The 18,325-nt window shown below is 43.6% G+C and overlaps 1 protein-coding gene across 1 annotated transcript in view; it reads left to right on the forward strand.

Moving 5' to 3' along the window:
• The first annotated feature begins 5,737 nt into the window (after positions 1–5,737).
• LOC122734688 (RING1 and YY1 binding protein) overlaps positions 5,738–18,325 on the forward strand; it is a 69,954-nt gene continuing 57,366 nt past the window's right edge. Inside the window, exons 1-2 of the mRNA XM_043975693.1 lie at positions 5,738–5,885; positions 6,521–6,646. Coding sequence (XP_043831628.1) covers positions 5,854–5,885; positions 6,521–6,646 — 158 coding nt within the window. The 5' untranslated portion in view covers positions 5,738–5,853. The remainder of the gene's footprint in view (positions 5,886–6,520; positions 6,647–18,325) is intronic.

The following is an 18,325-nucleotide window of genomic DNA, read 5'->3' on the forward strand; positions in this document are numbered from 1 at the left end:
CCTCTAGCTAAGCTAGTAGCACATCATAGCAAATAAGGAAAAGGAAAGCAAAAGACTAAAGCAATCATCTCAAAGATAATAAACACTTCTTGGCTGATTGATTGGTATGTTCTAATAGGAAAGATGGACAGCTAGGTGGCGAAGTGGATAGAGCACCGGCCCTGGAGTCAGGAGGACCTGAGTTCAAATCTGGCCTCAGACACTTAACACTTACTAGCTGTGTGACCCTGGGCAAGTCACTTAACCCTGTTTGGCTCAGTTTCCTCATATCTAAAATGAGATAGAGAAGGAAAGGGCAAACTACTCCAGTATCTTTGCCAAGAAAACCTCCAATGGGGTCACAAAGAGTAGGACATGACTGAAATGACTGAACAACAATAGGAGGGCCAGTGTTCTCACTATATTTCCCCCAGGACACAAATCTTCCTCTTCCCTACCTCAACCTCATAAAGGTTCATTCTGCTAAATTCTGAATCAGGGATGAGGCAGAAAAGAGATGGATCAGGTCCTTTAATTCGTTTTTTTATATGCAATTGGGAAGGGGCAACTCCTCCCACGAGTCCAGCCCTTCAAAGACAATCAGCTTCTCAACAAAGTAACAGATGGGCACATCCACATTCTCAGTGGGAACCTGCCCATCGGATGCCCCAGAGTCCCCACCTTATAAACTCAGTCTGTTGATTGAGGAGCTCATCAAACTGATCAGGGGACACCCCTCATAGACCCCTCCTTTGCTTTCATCAAACCTAAATCCTCCTCTTTGCATCTTTCAGTCACTGCTCCTAGTTCTGCTTTCTGAGGCCAAACAGTACAAATCTTCCAGGAGATAGCCCCTCAGAGATAGTGATCCTATTTCCCCAAGCCTTCTCTTCTCCAGGCTCAACATTCCTCCACAGATACCTTTTTAACAAAAGTAGTAGCTTACCTTCCTACTCCAATCTATCCTCTACTCAGCAGGCAAACTGAATTTCCTAAAAAGCAGGTCTGAATATGTCACCTTTCCCTTCTTCTACTTCCAAAAGAACTCTAGTGACTCCTTATTACCTCCAGGATCAAATATAAAATGCTTTTTGGCATTTAAAGCCCTTCAGAATCTGTCCTCCTCCTTCCTTTCCAGTATTCTTTCACTTCATCCCGATCCACACATTCTAGGGTTCTGGAAGATGCTGCTGCAAAAGGCATGACATTCATGATCTCCTCCGAGGCTCATAAGAGTCTTGTGGAGGAGATGCTACAAATATTATTAGCCCTATCTTACAGATAAGGAAACTGAGACTCATGCCTAGTACATGTCAGACTAGAACCCAAGTCTCTCCTGACTCCATGTCCAGTGTTCCTTCTAGTGTGGTGAAATTTGTCCTTCTGAAACTCTGAAAGATCATCCCATCAATTTCGGCAGGATCGATGGAGTGACCCACCCAAAACAGTGGATATCACAGATCTTTGAGGTATTGAAGTCTAGGTCGGTTGACTGTGGGCACAGTTTATATAGTAGTTTATCTTAAAAAAAGCTACACCTAGAATTCAGCCAGGCTGCTCTTCCAGTTAATTTGCTCATCTGAATAATCAGGGGGCAGATGTCAATTGTAAAGTCATCTCAAGAAATCCCTAAGTGAAATAAGCCATATTCTCCCCCATGCCCAAGTCTCTCTGGTATTTGGTTCCTCAGGGAGATATTTCCCCTTTTAAGCCACTAGAGACACAGTGCAAAATAAGATACTAAATCTCAGCAACTAGAATTGAATTCTTAACCTTTTCTCATTCATTCATTCATTCATTCATTCATTCATTCATTCATTCATTCATTCATTCATTCATTCACATTCATCTACCCATCCATCCATCAGACCTTAATTACACCAGGGCATTTCAGGATATTGTCTCATTTAGGGATAATCAATTTCCCAGTATAAATGCCCAGACCTACCTTCCACCACTTCCTTCCCCTAATCCCAAGATTACTGAAACTTTTATGTGCTCTATAACTACATCTTATTTCCAATTAGTGTAAAATCCTTGCACAGGGACCTGTTTATTATTTTGTGTGTGTGACATTTTCTAGTCTATGGCTGATACCACTTTTAACCCGGTGGGGTATTTGGGTAAAAACTATCACCCTCTTACCTGTTGTTAATCCCAAAGTTTAAAGTCCAAAAACCCAGGATATTCAGAATTTGTATTCTTTGGGGGAGGAGTCCTTTCAAATGTAAAGTTGCCTTTGCAGTTTTGCTGTTTGTCAGAATCATCTCCTTGGGTAGTTATCTCCTTTTGCTTTCTTAAGCAGGGCAGTTCCTGGGGCCCCAGAGCAAGAAGGAAGGCTTGGGCTCTTGGCACACCGTTTAAGCTGCCCGGACCACCTTTCCTTTTCCCCTTTCTGGTTTTCGTTTTTGTTGTTGTTGTTGTTTTTTAAAGGGTGTTTTTCCTTTATCTTGCCTTGAGTGTGTGCTTTGTTCTATACAACGGTTTTTAGTCCTTGAATATGGTGATCTCTATCTCCCCCCCTAAACTTGGTTAGCTTGGTAACTAAAAGGGATTGCTATAGATCACTCACTCTACCTGGCTCATTTGAGCATTCCTAAGCCCCCCTAGCAAAAATGATCTGTTCTCAAACTAGACAGTGCCCCCTGCCATGACAGAAAGCAACCCCCGCCCCCAGCCCATTGAACCTAAAATCTGGGGAGCCTTTGAGTTAGAGGACCACCCCATCGTCTTATAGTCTATCCCATATGTTTGGTTCAATCCAAGGTACTTTTACTGAACTCCTAATACATGCAAGCTACAGTACTAGTTCATAGGGATAGAAAGACAAAAAACAAGCAAACAAATAAAATAACCCCAACAAGGTATTCATGTGCCAGAAGTTTCTTGAGGCTAATTTAACTAGCATCTGCAATTGAGATACAAGTAAATTACCCACCAACAAGGCCATGTGCAATAACGGGACAACTGACACTTTTGAAACTTTTAAAAAATGTCTATTATTATTATTTAGACACTATAGTTAAAAGGATATACTTCATGTGTGGTCTAGGGACTCCTGTTGTGAAAACTTCAGGACAATATCTCTCCAAAGATCTCCATCTCAAATTCTTTCTCTCTCTCTCTCTCTCTCTCTCTCTCTCTCTCTCTCTCTCTCTCATTTGGCATACATAGACAGGAAGGGTCACAGCCTAAGTAGTTCTCTGGACTAAAGAGGTTGCTGACCCTTGCTCTAAACATGGATGGTATTTCTCAGGCTGGGTGCAGGGTGTGCCTAGTTACAGTACATCATGTGCTGAATAAGCTTATCTTTGACACACTCCCTCCCGCCTCCTTTTATTTCTTCCTTTACCAGTCCCCCTACTTCCTCCTCCCTTACAGCTCCCGATTCAGATGGAAGGATGGGAAGTCTTCACTCTTGCCCTGATTGGGTTATCCTTCTACTGAATACTGATTATAATAATAACAGGCTGCGCATAAACAGGGCCTAATCTCTAAGGAACTTGAGTACACCCAGCAGGCCTGCCCTAGCTTCCCAATCTCCCAAGTCTCTACTTTTTTTCCTATTCTTTCTTGGTACTATGGCCTAAGGTAATGCATCACCTAATAATCTTAGAGCAGGGGGGTCTGCTCTCCAGAAAGAAGGGTATGACAGCAGGTATAGAGTATTTACATTTCTTTAATCCATTTATATTTGCTAATAATGGGCTATAAACTTCACCTTGGCTCTCCGGAATTAAGATGGTAGCATCCTTACTCAAATTCAAGGAAGTTCAGTCAAGCATCCTTTATATATTGGTGTTACGGTACAGAACCACAGGTTTAGGGTGGGAGGGGTTTACAGATGCCATCTAATTATATAGTTGCAAGTTTTATGTGCACGATCTAATTTGGACCCCACAATCACCCTTGGGTAGGCGTCAGGGTTGCTGGTATTATTATCCTGAGGTTGTGCTTGGCTCAAGGTCACCCAGGTAGCAAGTAGAAGAGATTCAAACCCAGGGCCTTGGTCTGTCTACAAATCCAGCGTTCTCCCCATTACGCTCCCATATCAGAAGCGGGATTTGAATCCAAATCTTCCCCACTTCATGGATTTCAGGCAGAATTCCCCTTCCCCCTTTACAAGGTGATCCGGCCCCTGCCAGCTCTGAAGGAGAGCAGGGGAGAAAACTTTCATTAAAAACCGTGGAAGACGTTGAAGACAGTGCAACACAGCATACAACTGAATGCCGCCCATGGCCCGGATGGATCGTGCAGAAAATGCCGAAGGGGTCGCGGGTGGGGTGGGGGGGGGGGAGGGAGGGGCTCCAAGCGCAGAAGTTAGGGATAAGCTAACGCTCGAGGCGGGCGCGTGGGCTTCGCTCCCCAGCTTTCCCCTCCAAACCAGGGCCCCCAGGTCCGCACCAGGCTTCTTCCCCCGGGCGCGCACAGCCCTCCCTCCGATCTGCTCCCGCAGACAGCGGCTTGCTCCGGGAGAGGGTGGGCAGAGGTTTCCAGCTCCGGTTCTGCAGCAGCTCCCCAGCCTGGCGAGCAGCCAGGCAGGAGTCCGGCTGGGTACAGAGCAAGGGTCACACGCACTGCCCCGCGGGCATCCCCTTGGCTTCGGTGAGCGCCAGGGGCAGAGCTGTGCCCACACCTGGGTGGAGCACGGACACAACCCACCCCACAGTCTGAGGGGAGGGCCGCAGACCGGGCAAGCGCAAGGATGGGGACGGGGCCCCCACGCGTGTGCTCCTCTCCCTCCCCAGCAAAGTGCCACCGTGAACTCTCTGAGTCCGGGGGTGGTTTCCTGATAGCCCACCGAGGGGGTGGGAGGCACATGCCTCAGAAGCCATGCAGACTCCTTTCTTTCCAGTCTCCTGCCGTTCCTCCCTCCCTCTGTCCTCTCCCTAAGTCTTTCTGAGTGTCGGCTTGGTCAGAAGAGGGGTGCCTCTTCAAAAGCCCGGGTACGTCCTGTTCCCCACCAAGTCCCGCTTGGGGATCCTCGTTTAGACGAGAATAAGAGAACGGCCACCTACAAAACAGCTTCCTGGGTTGCAAGTGTGGGCCGGGAATGCAGCCCCGGGGCTGAGTTGGGGGGAGGGGGGAGGGCGGGGAACACACACAGACGTCCCCCTACATAGATGTACACACAGATCTGCATCCAGAGACGCACAGACACGTGCACGGACACATGCACAGACAGACACACACATACATACACACACACACACACACAAACGCACAGCAATAGAGCGAGGAGCCGGTGCAAACACACACAAACACACACAGAGAACACAGAAGCAGGCTGGACGCTAAGGAACACACATGCACACGCATGCACACACAAGCAAAGGGGCCCGTGCATGTATGCAGACATGCATGCATGCACGCACGCACCCGCGAGCCGCCCCCCCCAACCACCGCGCACACGTCCGCAGCTCTCTCCCCCCTCCTGTTTCCCCCCCCTTCTCGCCCCCTCCCCCTCGGCTCGGAGCCTCCCCCTCCCCTCGTCGGAGAGGCCTCGCGCCTCCATTGGTCAGCCGGGCTGGTGACGCGCGGCGCTCGGCCCCGCCCCCAGTCAGTCACTCGGCGGAGGCGGCGCTGGCGGGGACTAGTCTCGTCCGGAGACTGGCAGCGGCGGCGGCGGTAGCGGCAGCGGCGGTAGCAGCGGCGGTAGCGGCGGCGGCGGCGGCGGGGGCAGCGGCAGCAGCAGCAGCGGCGGCCGGAGCTCGAGCCCGGGCGGCTTGGGGGGGGGGAGGCGAGGAGGACGGCGGCGGCGAGGACGGCGGAGGCGGCGGCGGCCGCGGCGGCGACGCGGCGGCGGGCGGCGTTTGGTTTCTCCTCAGCGCGGCCCCTGTTTTGCGGAGGGGGGGGCGGGGGGAGAGCCCATCCATGACCATGGGCGACAAGAAGAGCCCGACCAGGTACCTGCTCCCGCCGCTCGGGGCCGGGGCCGGGGGGCGGGGCGGGGGCGCGAGCAGCCGGAGGAGAAGGAGGAGGAGGCGCTCACGACTAGGCCCCGCCGCCGAGCCCGGGCCGCGGCGGCGGCGGCGGCGGCGGCGGCGGTGGCGGCGGCGGCGCGCGCGGTGGGGGGGGGGCCCGGAGGAGGAGGCGCCGCTAAGATGGACGTCGGCCCGGGGCGGGCGGGCGGCGGGGAGGCGGTGTCTGCCGGCCCGCCCGCCTGCCGGCGGGGCCGAGCGCCGCGCGAGCGGGCCAGAGCGCCGCCTCGGCCGCCGCCGCAGCCATGGCGGCTCCTCTTCCCCGACCCTCCAGACAAAGGGAAGGGTTTCACCAGGTGGGGAGGGAGCGAAGGCCGAGGAGGACGCCCGGGGGGGGGGGGCGCTCCGCTGTGGGCCCCCCCCCTCCGGTCCGCCCGGCCAGGCGGTGGGGGGGGAGGGTCCCCGCCCTGGTCGGGCCCGGGCCGTGCCCCGCGAGTGGGCCGGGGAGTAAGTTCGGGGTGGGGGCGCCCGCTCGTGCGAAGTGGGCTCTCACCCGTGCGTGTGTTTGTTGTTCTCTCCTCCCTTCCCCCTCCTCCTCCTCCCCTCGCCCCGCTCCCCAGGCCAAAAAGACAAGCGAAACCCGCGGCCGATGAGGGATTTTGGGATTGTAGCGTGTGCACCTTCAGGAACAGCGCGGAAGCCTTCAAATGCAGCATCTGTGACGTGAGGAAAGGCACCTCCACCAGGTACCCACGCAGGGCCGCGCGCGGGGAGGGGGCGCGGGGAGGCGGGGCCGCCCCTCCCCCCACTTGTGGAGCAGCCGCCTGCTACCTGGGTCCGCGCCCGAGCGCGGGGGGCGCCTCCCGTCCCGGGCTTGGGTTCTCGGGGCTCCTTTGGAGGCTGGGCACTCGCACTTGTCCCGAGGCCGGCGTTTGCCCATTTCGTTTCCTAAATGGAGCACACGCGCAGTGCACGTCCGTGCGGGTCAGGCGCGGCGTTTTCTTTTCCGTCGGGGGCAAAATGGTGTCGTTTGTCCGTCTCTTCCCCCGGCGGCCCTGCTTGTGTGGCGTGGCCCGTGCCGCGGGGTTCCCGCAAGCCCCGGTGCTGGTCGGGCTTTGTGTCTGCGCCTACTGAAGGCTCACGAGGACGGGCTTTGGGGGAGGAATCCCCGGTCCTGAGCGGCGGCCGGACGGAACCTGCCCGGCTAGCTGTCGCGTCTGCGCGCGTGAGATAAAATGGGGAGAAACTCTTGGTGGTTACTGGGGCGCTTTCGGTTTCTCTGTTTGAGCAGAATGTGGTCCATTGTTATCGTGATTCGGAGTTTGACTTGCTGGTTATCATTCGATCCCCGGGTGTTTGTGTGTATCCCGGGTTGGGACTTGGGAGCTGATGGCCCCCAAGTGTGTCATTTCTATCAGGTGTCTGTTTTGTCCGGGCGGTCGTCCTGTGTGTGACACTGGTATTTCAGATGCAGAGTATGGGGAACTTGCGTGCTTTCATGATCAAAGAGCCTTCTTTATGTAGTGCTTTGATTTTCATACTTGAGGTTAAACGTAGATAATTGGGCATATGCTTTAAGCATCTAACTTAGGATTTGGTTAGAACATTTAAGTAGAATAGTTCAATAAATCACCTTTCAAAAAAGAAAGAAAATGGGACCACTGCAATTTATTTTAAGAGCTAATTTCCCCCCCTGCATAGATAGTTTTTGGAGTTGTTAATCACCACTTGAGGAATACATTTACTCTAGGTCGACTTGGCATTGAGGCTGAGGTATATATATATGTTTTCACTTTTAAATACAGAATTGTCAAATGCCATCAAATTTTGTATGTCATTATAAGCAGTAGCATTTTTTTTTTACTTTTAAAAACCCTCTTTATTGTGGTTTTAGTCTGAGTGTTACAGTAAATGTGTGCAGTCCAAATCAGACTGGGAAACTCTTGAACTTTAAAAAAAAAGGAGCTTACTATTGTTTTGAAACTTAAGCCAATTAGTTTATATGTGATTTATTGTTGAATTAAAATATCTTGTCATGAAGCACATTTTTATTTTATTTTCTTCTCAGATAAAATTTGAATGTCAGCTTTTCTCCCCAAAGTCAAAAATAGTGACAGTGCAAATTCTGGTTATTGTGTTTTTACCAATGTGTGTACTTAAAATGCTACTTGAATTGAGTAATTTAATGCAAAATCTGTTGAAACAGTAAATCTTTAAAGGAACCATAATGAAGAATTTGAATATTATAGTGATAGACTTTGATGTCTAATGTTTAGTAGCATTTGTGTCTACACAAATTTAATTAGCATAGGGTCTAGTGCTAGTATTTTTATATAATTTCAATAATAAACCACTTGAGTTACCCAAGTCTCTTTTGAGTCATGACATTATCATATGACTGATATAACTACCCTGATTCTAGTCAGGCTTATTGCCTATCCATTGGTGGTGTTTCCAGGTCAGAATTAATATCTTAATGTTTTTTGTAGGTTAGAGCTACTCTAGAAATTACAGTTAATTGGAATGCAAATATTTTGACATTAGTATTTTGTTAATGTCTCCTTCTGGAGGGGACAAATTTTCCTTGATTTCAGCCATCTAGTGCAGTGTCTTAATGCTTATTTTCTTTGTGATCATAGTGGCAGTTGTTTTCCTTTTCTGCTTTTTTAACTTATTTTGGGGGACCTCATATGATGTATGAGCCTGGAACCTTCTGATACAGTCATCACAACTGAAATTGATATACTTTTTTTTCCCTCCTGTTTCTTGATGTTGCCTAAATCATTCAACAAGAAATGTGTAGAATAGTCTATTTAAAATCCTCAGAATGGTTTTTGGTTTTGTTAGCTAAGTAGGTTTTTTTGTCCTACCAAACATTACAGAAATTGATTGGATTTTATTCTGCTGCATTTTACAGGTAGACGGATGACAAGTTGTATTCCGAAAAGGCACTTTAGAATTTATTAAGCACCTGCTGTATACCGGGCACTCTGTGTTAAGCACTGGAGATACAAAGAGAGGCAAAAAGAGTCTATTTTGAAGCAACTTCTAGGCTATAGTTTTTCATTGAAATTAGGAAAGTTGTAAGCTATAGTCACATACCTTTTGGAGAGAATGAGGGACACATTCATTATTTTCACTTGAAAATTGGAAAGATACTCCTGAAGGAATGCAGTCTGTTTCTGGCCATGCAGAATTGATTTCCACAAAATGGGGTTGGCTCAGTCTTTACAAATTTTTTAATGATCTATCCTGTTTACCTGCCAACCATTTTTTTTTTTTTGGTGGGGGGCAATGGGGGTTAAGTGACTTGCCCAGGGTCACATAGCAAGTGTCAAGTGTCGGAGCCCCGGATTTGAACTCAGATCCTCCTGAATCCAGGGACAGTACTTTATCCACTGCGCCACCTAGCTGCCCCTTGCCAACCATTTTTTACAACTGGAATAAGACAGGTGATTTGGCCCGAGGTTTGAATCCCACCCCCCTTTTTTTTTAAAACACTAACAGAATGAAGAAGGGATCAAAGAGTAGGAAAGATATAATTATAAGGGGAAGGATCATCCCCTGGCAGGTAACCTTAGGATGTGAGAGCAAGGAAAGATTGACAGGCATTAGGCAGTTACCTAGAACCTTTCCTTTTTCACTTTGCTCTGCCTGGTGTTGCTGCTTGCATGTTGCTTACCAATGTGTGTGCTCGGATTGGGCTTTACAGGGTAAAAGAAAAGGGCACTGATTGGATATGGCTTTGCTCATGTTAGCCAAAGACCTTACTGGGTGTCCCAAAAGCTTTCCTGCACTTTGAAGCTATTAAGTCTTTGATAGCTTAAAACTGTAGGAAGATTTTTGGGATACTCCATGTTTCCTGGTTTACTTTTGTAGGTACAAGGATAATATTATCTAAAAAACCCAACAATTCCTTCATCCCCCCCCCCCCCCAACTCATATGTTTAGTCTTTTTGGCTAATAAGCTACTCTGGTGCTAATAAAAATTAATGTTAACCAGTTTTGTGAATAACTGAACTCAATAGTATTGAGTTTGTTCTGATCTCCTTTCATGGATGCCAGTTATCTTCCTTTATTGAGAATAGCTAAAAGTGGATGAAAATGCTGTGACAGCTATCACTCAGTGCTATTCTTTTTTATAAAGAAGCAGGCTCTTGAACTTAGACTATTCACATAAAAACCTTCAGTCTGAACACTTTGAGTAATTAACACATTATAAGCTTTTGTGAGAATATTATTGTTTGACTTTTTAACTTTAATGTTGTGACATTTTATCCTTGTCACTTAAATGGTCTTATAGCTTTATGTACAAGTTGAATTAAGAAAAGGACTCATAAAAGCATTGTTGTTATAACCCATAGATTTCTTCAGACCTTAAATATAATATGATCAACTGAACCTTTCAATTTATTATAAAATATTTTAAAATCTCATTCCTGTGGAAACTGGGAGAATGTTATATTGTAAGGACAGTGGAAATAGGGTTTTTCTTTTTGGTTTTTTAATTAAAAATATCTCCCTTTACTTTCTTGGGTGCTCCTTTTTTGGATCACAATAGCTAGATTTGCCTTTGGACCTTTTGTTTAAAAACAACTTGGAACCATCCTTAGCATATAAGAATACTATTATAAGTTAGAATCAAATATCTAAGTGCAGTTTCAAACAAATTGTAGTGTCATTTTATTTTTTCTCAGGAGCCTTAAAGGATTCATATGCATGTTGTGTATATGAGTGTGTGTGTATACATACATATATATTCCTGCGAGTTTGGTATAAACCAGTTGATTTTATAAATAACAATTCTCTAGCGAGAATAGAACTTACTAAATAGTCATGGGTTCAGAACCTTTATGAAAGTTTGTAAATAACCCACTTGGCTGCATTGTAAATTAAGCAGATTTGCACATACTAGAAAATCTATTTCATGGTGGTCATGTTTTTTTGATTTTTGTTTTTGCAGGGCAGTGAGGGTTAAGTGACTTGCCCACTGTCACACAGCTAGTGTCAAGTGTCTGAGGCCGGCTTTGAACTCAGGTCCTCCTGAATCCAGGGCAGGTGCTTTATCAACACTTTATCAACACCTGGCTGCCCCTCATGGTGGTCATTTTAACATTTGGTAATTGAACTTATGTATGTTGTTTACTAATCTGAGGTGAATTTAATATCCACTTTGACCATATATGTTGAGAAATTTTTAGAGTTTATGAGAAATCAAAGTAGTTTTTTCATTGACATGATAAATTTAGACCATGTGTACTTAGTATCTCATTGTTTTTGCACATATGTAGTCACATGGATGGTTAGAATTTGACTAGGTTGACATAAATCTATCACTACTGTAGAAAAAGGAGCTCAAAGGCCAACAGTACTTATAGGATCCATGATTTTATCAGGCTTTTTTTTTTTAGGGTTTGAAGGAGATACTTTTTCTTTTCCTACTCAGACCTTAAATCCTTGTCTGTCTTGGTGCATGGTCTTTTGAATCTCCATAAAAAGGACCAAAAAAGTCATCATTCCTATGCCAACCAATGTAGTGGTGAGATTTTATATAGTTTGTGTTCTTCTGGACTGGCCTCCACAACCTAGTGTTATCTTAACTTCCTGCCATAATGAGGACTTAAGTGGAGAAATTTACTTTTTTGGGGGGGAAATATATTTTACCATTATCATTTCATTTGTTGAAGTCCAGAATTTATTCCTACCTGTACCCACGGGTACATAAAATTCCCAGAATTTTATGAAGGATCTCAGCAGTCAGCCCCAATTTATACATAAAGGAATCCTCACTATAATAACATCCTCAAAAAGTGATCTTCTGGTTTCTGCTTGAAGACCTTTGGTAGGTCTTGGTTTATTAGATCTGTTCATCTACAAATGTAAGTTGTAGTGCTATCATAAGGGAAATGCTTTTGGTTTTTAATGAGAAGAAACAAATTTTGGGGTCTTAAAACTTTTTTATTAATTAGTTATCAAATAGGGATGAATTTTATCCCCAAAGAAAATTTCCCTCTAAAGAAAATTTAGCCAAATCTTGTATGATTTAAAAAAAACACAAACATACTTATGGGATCTCTTTGTGGACTCTATGGATACTTGTTTGAAGCATTATTTGATTTGATTCTGAAGCATTATTGAGTCTGGTTTTTCCTCTTCAAATGACATCATGTTTACTTATATGCACATTATCTCTCCAATAGAATGTAAGCTCTTTGAGGCAGTGCCTGTTTGCTGATAGTTATCCTTTCCACATTGAAAAGGGGGTGAGGGGGTGGCATTAGGGGCTTTGCTTGATCTGATAAATCCTCCTAAAATATCTTGGCACCCTCCCTTCGTACCATAGAAGGTCTGACCTTATTGTAAAATTTGAGTTAACTATTTGGTCATGGGCTCTGTCATCTGCTGGCCTTTGTGTATCATCTGTGACTTCTGCAAAACTCCCCCAAAATTCCCATTTAATTTCTTGTGTGAAACCGAGATGGGGAAGAGAGATATGGAAGGGATAGCTGTAGTCATTTATTTTAATTCAAGTATTTAATAATGTTAACGAGGAATATTCTCCAATTAAAAACGCTTTGCTTATGAATTTGTTTCTGGTACATGAAATGCTGTGACAGTCAAGAAACTTGAGGGTGGCAGAAGAGTGCCTTGACTGTTTCTGGCTTTGTAAATCTTGTGTCACTTGTATTTTTGGATTGGGGGAAGGATGGAAGCCTGAGTGTGTTTTGCATCGGAACTGTGGACCTTTTTCCTTTTGTTGTGGAGACCTACACAGACCCGGGAAAACCCTTAGTGCTGACAAAATTAGCCAAAAAGAGAGGCTTTTTAATATTTTTGTTTTTCTAACAAGAACCTCTTCTTCAGCAAACTGAATTTTGGGGGAAATCCAAAGCTTTAGTTCTAGGCCTTATGGATTTATTTTGTTGTGGGCTGGATATTATAGCAGACTGGAGAATGGTATAAGAGGTCTGCTACTGTTTTTCCTTGGTTGATTTAGATCTAATTTTAGAGATTACCTAGGGGAACTGAGAGATGAGGTGACTTGCCCAAGATCACATAGACCGTATGGCAAAATCTGAATTTGCGCCTGAAGCCAACATGGTCAACTCCTTAGTACATCTGTTATGGAAAAGCATGAATTATAAGGGAGAACTTAATTAAGAAGTGAAATACATAGCACTTTGTATTTCAGACTTCTTGAAGATGTCCAATAAGCTTAATAATATTCTTTTCCTTTTCAAGTTGTTTCTTTTTATAATGCTGTCTTTTATTCAGTGCTGTTTTATCCAAACAATATGTCAAATCCTGTTCTGTGTCCTCATCCTTTGCAAATCGTTTGTCCCTGTCTTTCTAAATTTTTTCGTACTTCTCCTTTCCCCTTTTAAAATGTATATATAACTGTAGAAATCCTTTGTGAATCAGGAAAGATTGGAAATTTGAAGGAAAAAAAGCCATTAAAAAAAAAAATCACACAAAAGTAAATAGAATAGTGGCATGACCTCTGATCTCTCCTAGTCTGTCTTTTCCACTATGAATTTACTTGCCTCTATATCCAGTCTCCAGGGTCTGCTTTATGCAGGTAGTGTTAGGTGCCAGGTATACAGAGACAAAAATAAAAAGTTAACCATTTTTTCAGGCTTACCTTCCAAAGGTGGTGGTGGAGTAAAATGTCACATGCTTAGATCAGTATAATCAAGGTAGGGGGTAAGGGATTTGGGAATAGGGATTGGACCTGTGATTTCACTGATTGAACGAACCCCTTCTGGGGGAAGAAAGTTGTTCCTTGTACCAATTTAGGGTTGGCATTTTTTCTTTTTTTGGGGGGTGAGGCAATTGGGGTTAAGTGACTTGCCCAGGGTCACACAGTTAGTAAGTGTTAAGTGTGTGAGGCTGGATTTGAACTCAGGTCCTCCTGAATCCAGAGCCAGTGCTCTATCCACTGCGCCACCTAGCTGTCCTAGTTGGCATCTTTTCTATTTTAGAGCACCAAGAAGTGATGACTTACCTAGGGAAGTGGCATAGTTATGAAGCACCAGAGGTGGAACTTCATGGCTTTGGAGCCGGTTGTCTGTCCACTCCTCTGTGATTTAGTTATACTTCAGGAGAAAGAGAATATGAATATCTCCAGAGGATCAGGGGAGTCTTCCTGAAGGACCATACCATAATACGCCAGGCTTTTCTCCCCTAAACTATCTCTCAAGGTTTGTCCAAGTTCCATGTTTGTTGTTTCCATGAAATCTGTAAGAGCAAGAATCAAAAAGCACAAAAGAGAGGAATACTTTCCCAGCTTTGGGGAAGACCTGTCAAGTAGGGAACAATTAATAATTCATTTTGATTGGAACATGGAATGCAAAAGGTAGGTTGGAGTTAGATTGTACATGGCTTTAAATACCAAGTTAAAGAGTTGGTATTCTATTACAGAAAGCAGTAAAGGGTAGCTGAAGGTTGTTTTTGAATGTAGGAATTTGGATTTTGTTAGGGTTTTTTTTTTGTTTTTTGTTTTTTTTATTTTTGCAGGGAAATGAGGGTTAAGTGACTTGCCCAGGGTCACACAGCTAGTTAAGTGTCAAGTGTCTGAGGCTGGATTTGAACTCAGGTCCTCCCGAATCCAAGGCCCGTGCTCTACCCACTGTGCCACCTAGCTGCCCCCCAAAGCTTACAGTTTTTTGTTTTGTTTTTGTTTTTTTACGGGGCAGTGGGGGTTAAGTGACTTGCCCAGGGTCACACAGCTAGTAAGTGTTTTTGGCAGTAGTGTGAAGGATATATTAAAGAGGGGAGGAACTGGAAGGGGTATCCAATTTGGAGACCTGAATTAGGGTAGTAAACATTCAAGTTTTCAAGTATTTTGAACAGAGTGATTTTGAACTTGGGGGTTACACAGATAGATAAATTTGGAGGAGATAAAGATTTTGGAAGGAAAATGAATCCAGTATTGAACATAATGAGTTTGATCTAAATGGAGATGTCCAGCAGGCTATGTGGAATTGGATAGATTTATGTGAGGTTAGAGCTGGATTATATAAACTAATATTTATGTTTAAAGCTTATAAAGAACTTAATACATGGTATTTGATTCTTAAAACAACCTTCTGAAGTAAGTACTTACAGGTATTATGTCCATGATAAAGATGAGGAAACTCAGGCTATTAGTTTTGAATTCAGGTCTCCGTTTACTCTGATCTTCTTTCTACTACAACAGGTACTGCTTTATAGATTTAGAAGTTTTATTTACATAGGACTTCCAATTGAGTGCATGAGAGCTGATAAAACTTAGTGTAAAGGATAAAGAGAAGGTGGCCCCAGAAGGAAAGTTGGATAACTTGATAGGTAATCCATTGAAGCAGCAGACAGACAGGTAGAAGAAGAACCAGTAAGGTAATGTCATGCAGTTCAAGGATGTAGAAATAATTAGGAGGGTAGCCAGCAATATTGAGCTCTAGAGAGATTAAGGACAGAGAAAAGACATGAGTAGAGAAATTAAGGGATCAATTTTGGGTGATGTTTTATAGGATATGAATCTCCCCTCCTCACCTTGGGTGGTTAAAGGAAGAGTTAGGTAGGTCATGGGAATTGAGGGGGGTTAGGTGATGACCTGGGAGGCCAGGATATTCAAGAAGATAGCAACATGAATATTGGGGTCTCCAAGCATGGAAGCAGAGGGGTTCAGGTAGAGAGGAATACTCTGAACTTGAGAAAGGAAGAATGACTGGAGGCTATGACTCCCATACATACAGATCAGGATAAAAATGTATGAAATAGAAGAGCTTATGGAATGTTTTTATCATAGTTCTGCAGCAAGGAATATGCCAAAACCCTGTTGTTTCTACTGCCCTAATAATACCCAGCCCCTGGCCCTGACTGGCTCATGCCCTGGACCATGACGGATTCTTTGCTGTCCTCAGGTCTCTCTACTCATGTGGTGCAATCTCCTATCTCTTAGGTAGGAGAGGAGGAACCAGGTTGGTCATAATTTCGTTACATTGTTTTAATCTTGTATCCTTCCCATTTACATTCTTGGTTGTAATTGTCTGTAGCTCCTTATTTCACTCTTCATCAGTTCATGTCTTCCTATAGTTTTCTGAATTAATAGTTTTCATAATTTTTTAATAGTAGAGTAGTAAATTACCATAGCACAGCTAGGTGGTGGCACAGTGGTTTATAGCATCTGGCCTGGAGTCAGGAGTACCTGAATTCAAATCCTTTAAACCATAGACATTTACTAGTTGTGTGATCTGGGTAAGTCACTTAACCATGTTTAACTTGGTTTCCTCATCTGTAAAATGAGCTGCACAAGGGGGCGGCTAGGTGGTGCAGTGGATAAAGCACCGGCCCTGGATTCAGGAGGACCTGAATTCAAATCCGGCCTCAGACACTTGATACTTACTATAGCTGTGTGACCTTGGGCAAATCACTTAACCCCCATTGCCCCGCAAAAAAAAAAAAAAGAGCTGCACAAAGAAATTGCAAACCACTCCAGTATCTTTGCCAGGAAAACCCATGTGGGGTCATGAAGACTCACACAATTGAACAACAAAAAATTACTCTATTAACAAATGTTTTAAAATGCTTACTATGTGCCAAATACTGTGCTAAGTGCTTGGAGATATGATGATATGTTCCATTATGTTTATCTTTAACAGTTTGTTGCACATTCTAGTCACTTTCTTGGCATAAATCGAAATTGCTTTCCAGGATGATTGGGCTATTTCATCATTTTTTGCTTGTCTTTCTATAACCTTTTCAACATTGACTATTTGTTGTCTTTTAATTTATGAATTTTTGGTTGCATGTATAGTCTGGTTCTTTTAGCATTTCATTTGGTCTTTTCAGTCTCATGTGGCTTGGTTATAAGATTTCTACACGAGATTTAAGAAAAGTTTGTGGGAATTGTTTTTTGGTGATGTTTATCTTAGAAAATAATAATTTAAAAAAGCCTTAAATATCCTTTTCACTCTAGGATCTGCTGGGAACTTAGATTCTTAGCATACATTATAGAATCAGGTGATAATGAGCTCTCTATTTAAAACAAACCAAAATCAAAAACCAAACCAGAAAATCTAGGCTCTTCATTGTTTATTTTGAACTTGTTTGGTCCTCACTGAGCCATATCCTCACTTACAGTCTAGTTAGCATACTAATTTTATATATTAATACTTGAAATTAACTTGAAAAAATCATATCGCTATTTTTACATGTTACAAACAAACAATATTTAGACTTGGCATTTCCTTAAATTGGAAGTGGATGGAACACCGGCCCTGGAGTCAGGAGGGACCTGAGTTCAAATCCAAACTCAGAGACTTGACACTTACTGGCTGTGTGACCCTGGGCAAGTCACTTAACCCCCATTGCTCCCCCCAATAAATAAACAAACAAATAAATCGGTATTATTTAAATAAGATTGTTTGCCTATTCAGGTGAATATGGCAAGCATATTTCTCTCCTCGGTGTTCACTTAATTGGCAAATATTTGGGTTTTGTCAATGAAAGGAATAATTTTAACAACATAATAGACCAATTTTTAAAAATATAAACAAAATACCTTTGTTTTAGTACTAATTTCATTGTCTTTTCTTCTAGTACCAAATTAGAACTGTTAAATATGAAAAGTGTTTTCCCACATTAAACTAATAATTCTTGTTTTGCATTTAAAATTCTGCCTTACATAATTTTGCATATAAAAGATGAAATATTTCAATTTGTAGGAGTTGGATCATGCTAAGAGATATAACTAATTTTTTCCAAATTTTTGGAAAGTTATAATGGGTTAGAATCTGAAAGTTATTTTATTGAATGAGTGACCTATTGTAATGGTTTGAAGTTAGAGAGGATCACATTTTAGCTGTAGACATGTGCAAAAGTAGAATTAGTTGGAGACAGCTAGGTGGTGCAGTGGATAAAGCACTGGCCCTGGATTCAGGAGGACCTGAGTTCAAATGTGGCCTCAGATATTTGACACTAGCTGTGTGACCCTGGGCAATTCACTTAACCCTCATTGCCCCACCCCCCCAAAAAGGAAAAATAAAAAAATTAGTTCTCTCAAGATAAGTGTATTTTTTCCCCATTGTTTTTTTTTTTTTCCATCGTTGAAAGTGTCCAAGCAGACAGGATGAAGATTTATTTATGATTGGATTAGATGATTTAGTATGACTTGTAACTTAGAGTTTCAGTACTTGAACTTTTGGGTCTTAAGACCTTTTGTATTCTTAAAAGTGATTTGAGGACCCAACCCTAAAGAGCTTTTGTTTGTGCATTATTGATGTTTGGCATGTTAGAAATAAAAAGTAGCAAGTAGTATGATGATGGTAAACTGCAGGGCCCAGTAGATGCAGGGGTAGGACTGGAGTCAGGAAGACCTGAGTGCAAATGTGACTTAGTATCTCTGAGCAAGTCACTTAAACCTTTTTGCCTCAGTTTCTTCATCT

Source organism: Dromiciops gliroides, chromosome 1 (genome assembly GCF_019393635.1).
Source record: "Dromiciops gliroides isolate mDroGli1 chromosome 1, mDroGli1.pri, whole genome shotgun sequence".
Taxonomy (NCBI): Eukaryota; Metazoa; Chordata; class Mammalia; order Microbiotheria; family Microbiotheriidae; genus Dromiciops; species Dromiciops gliroides.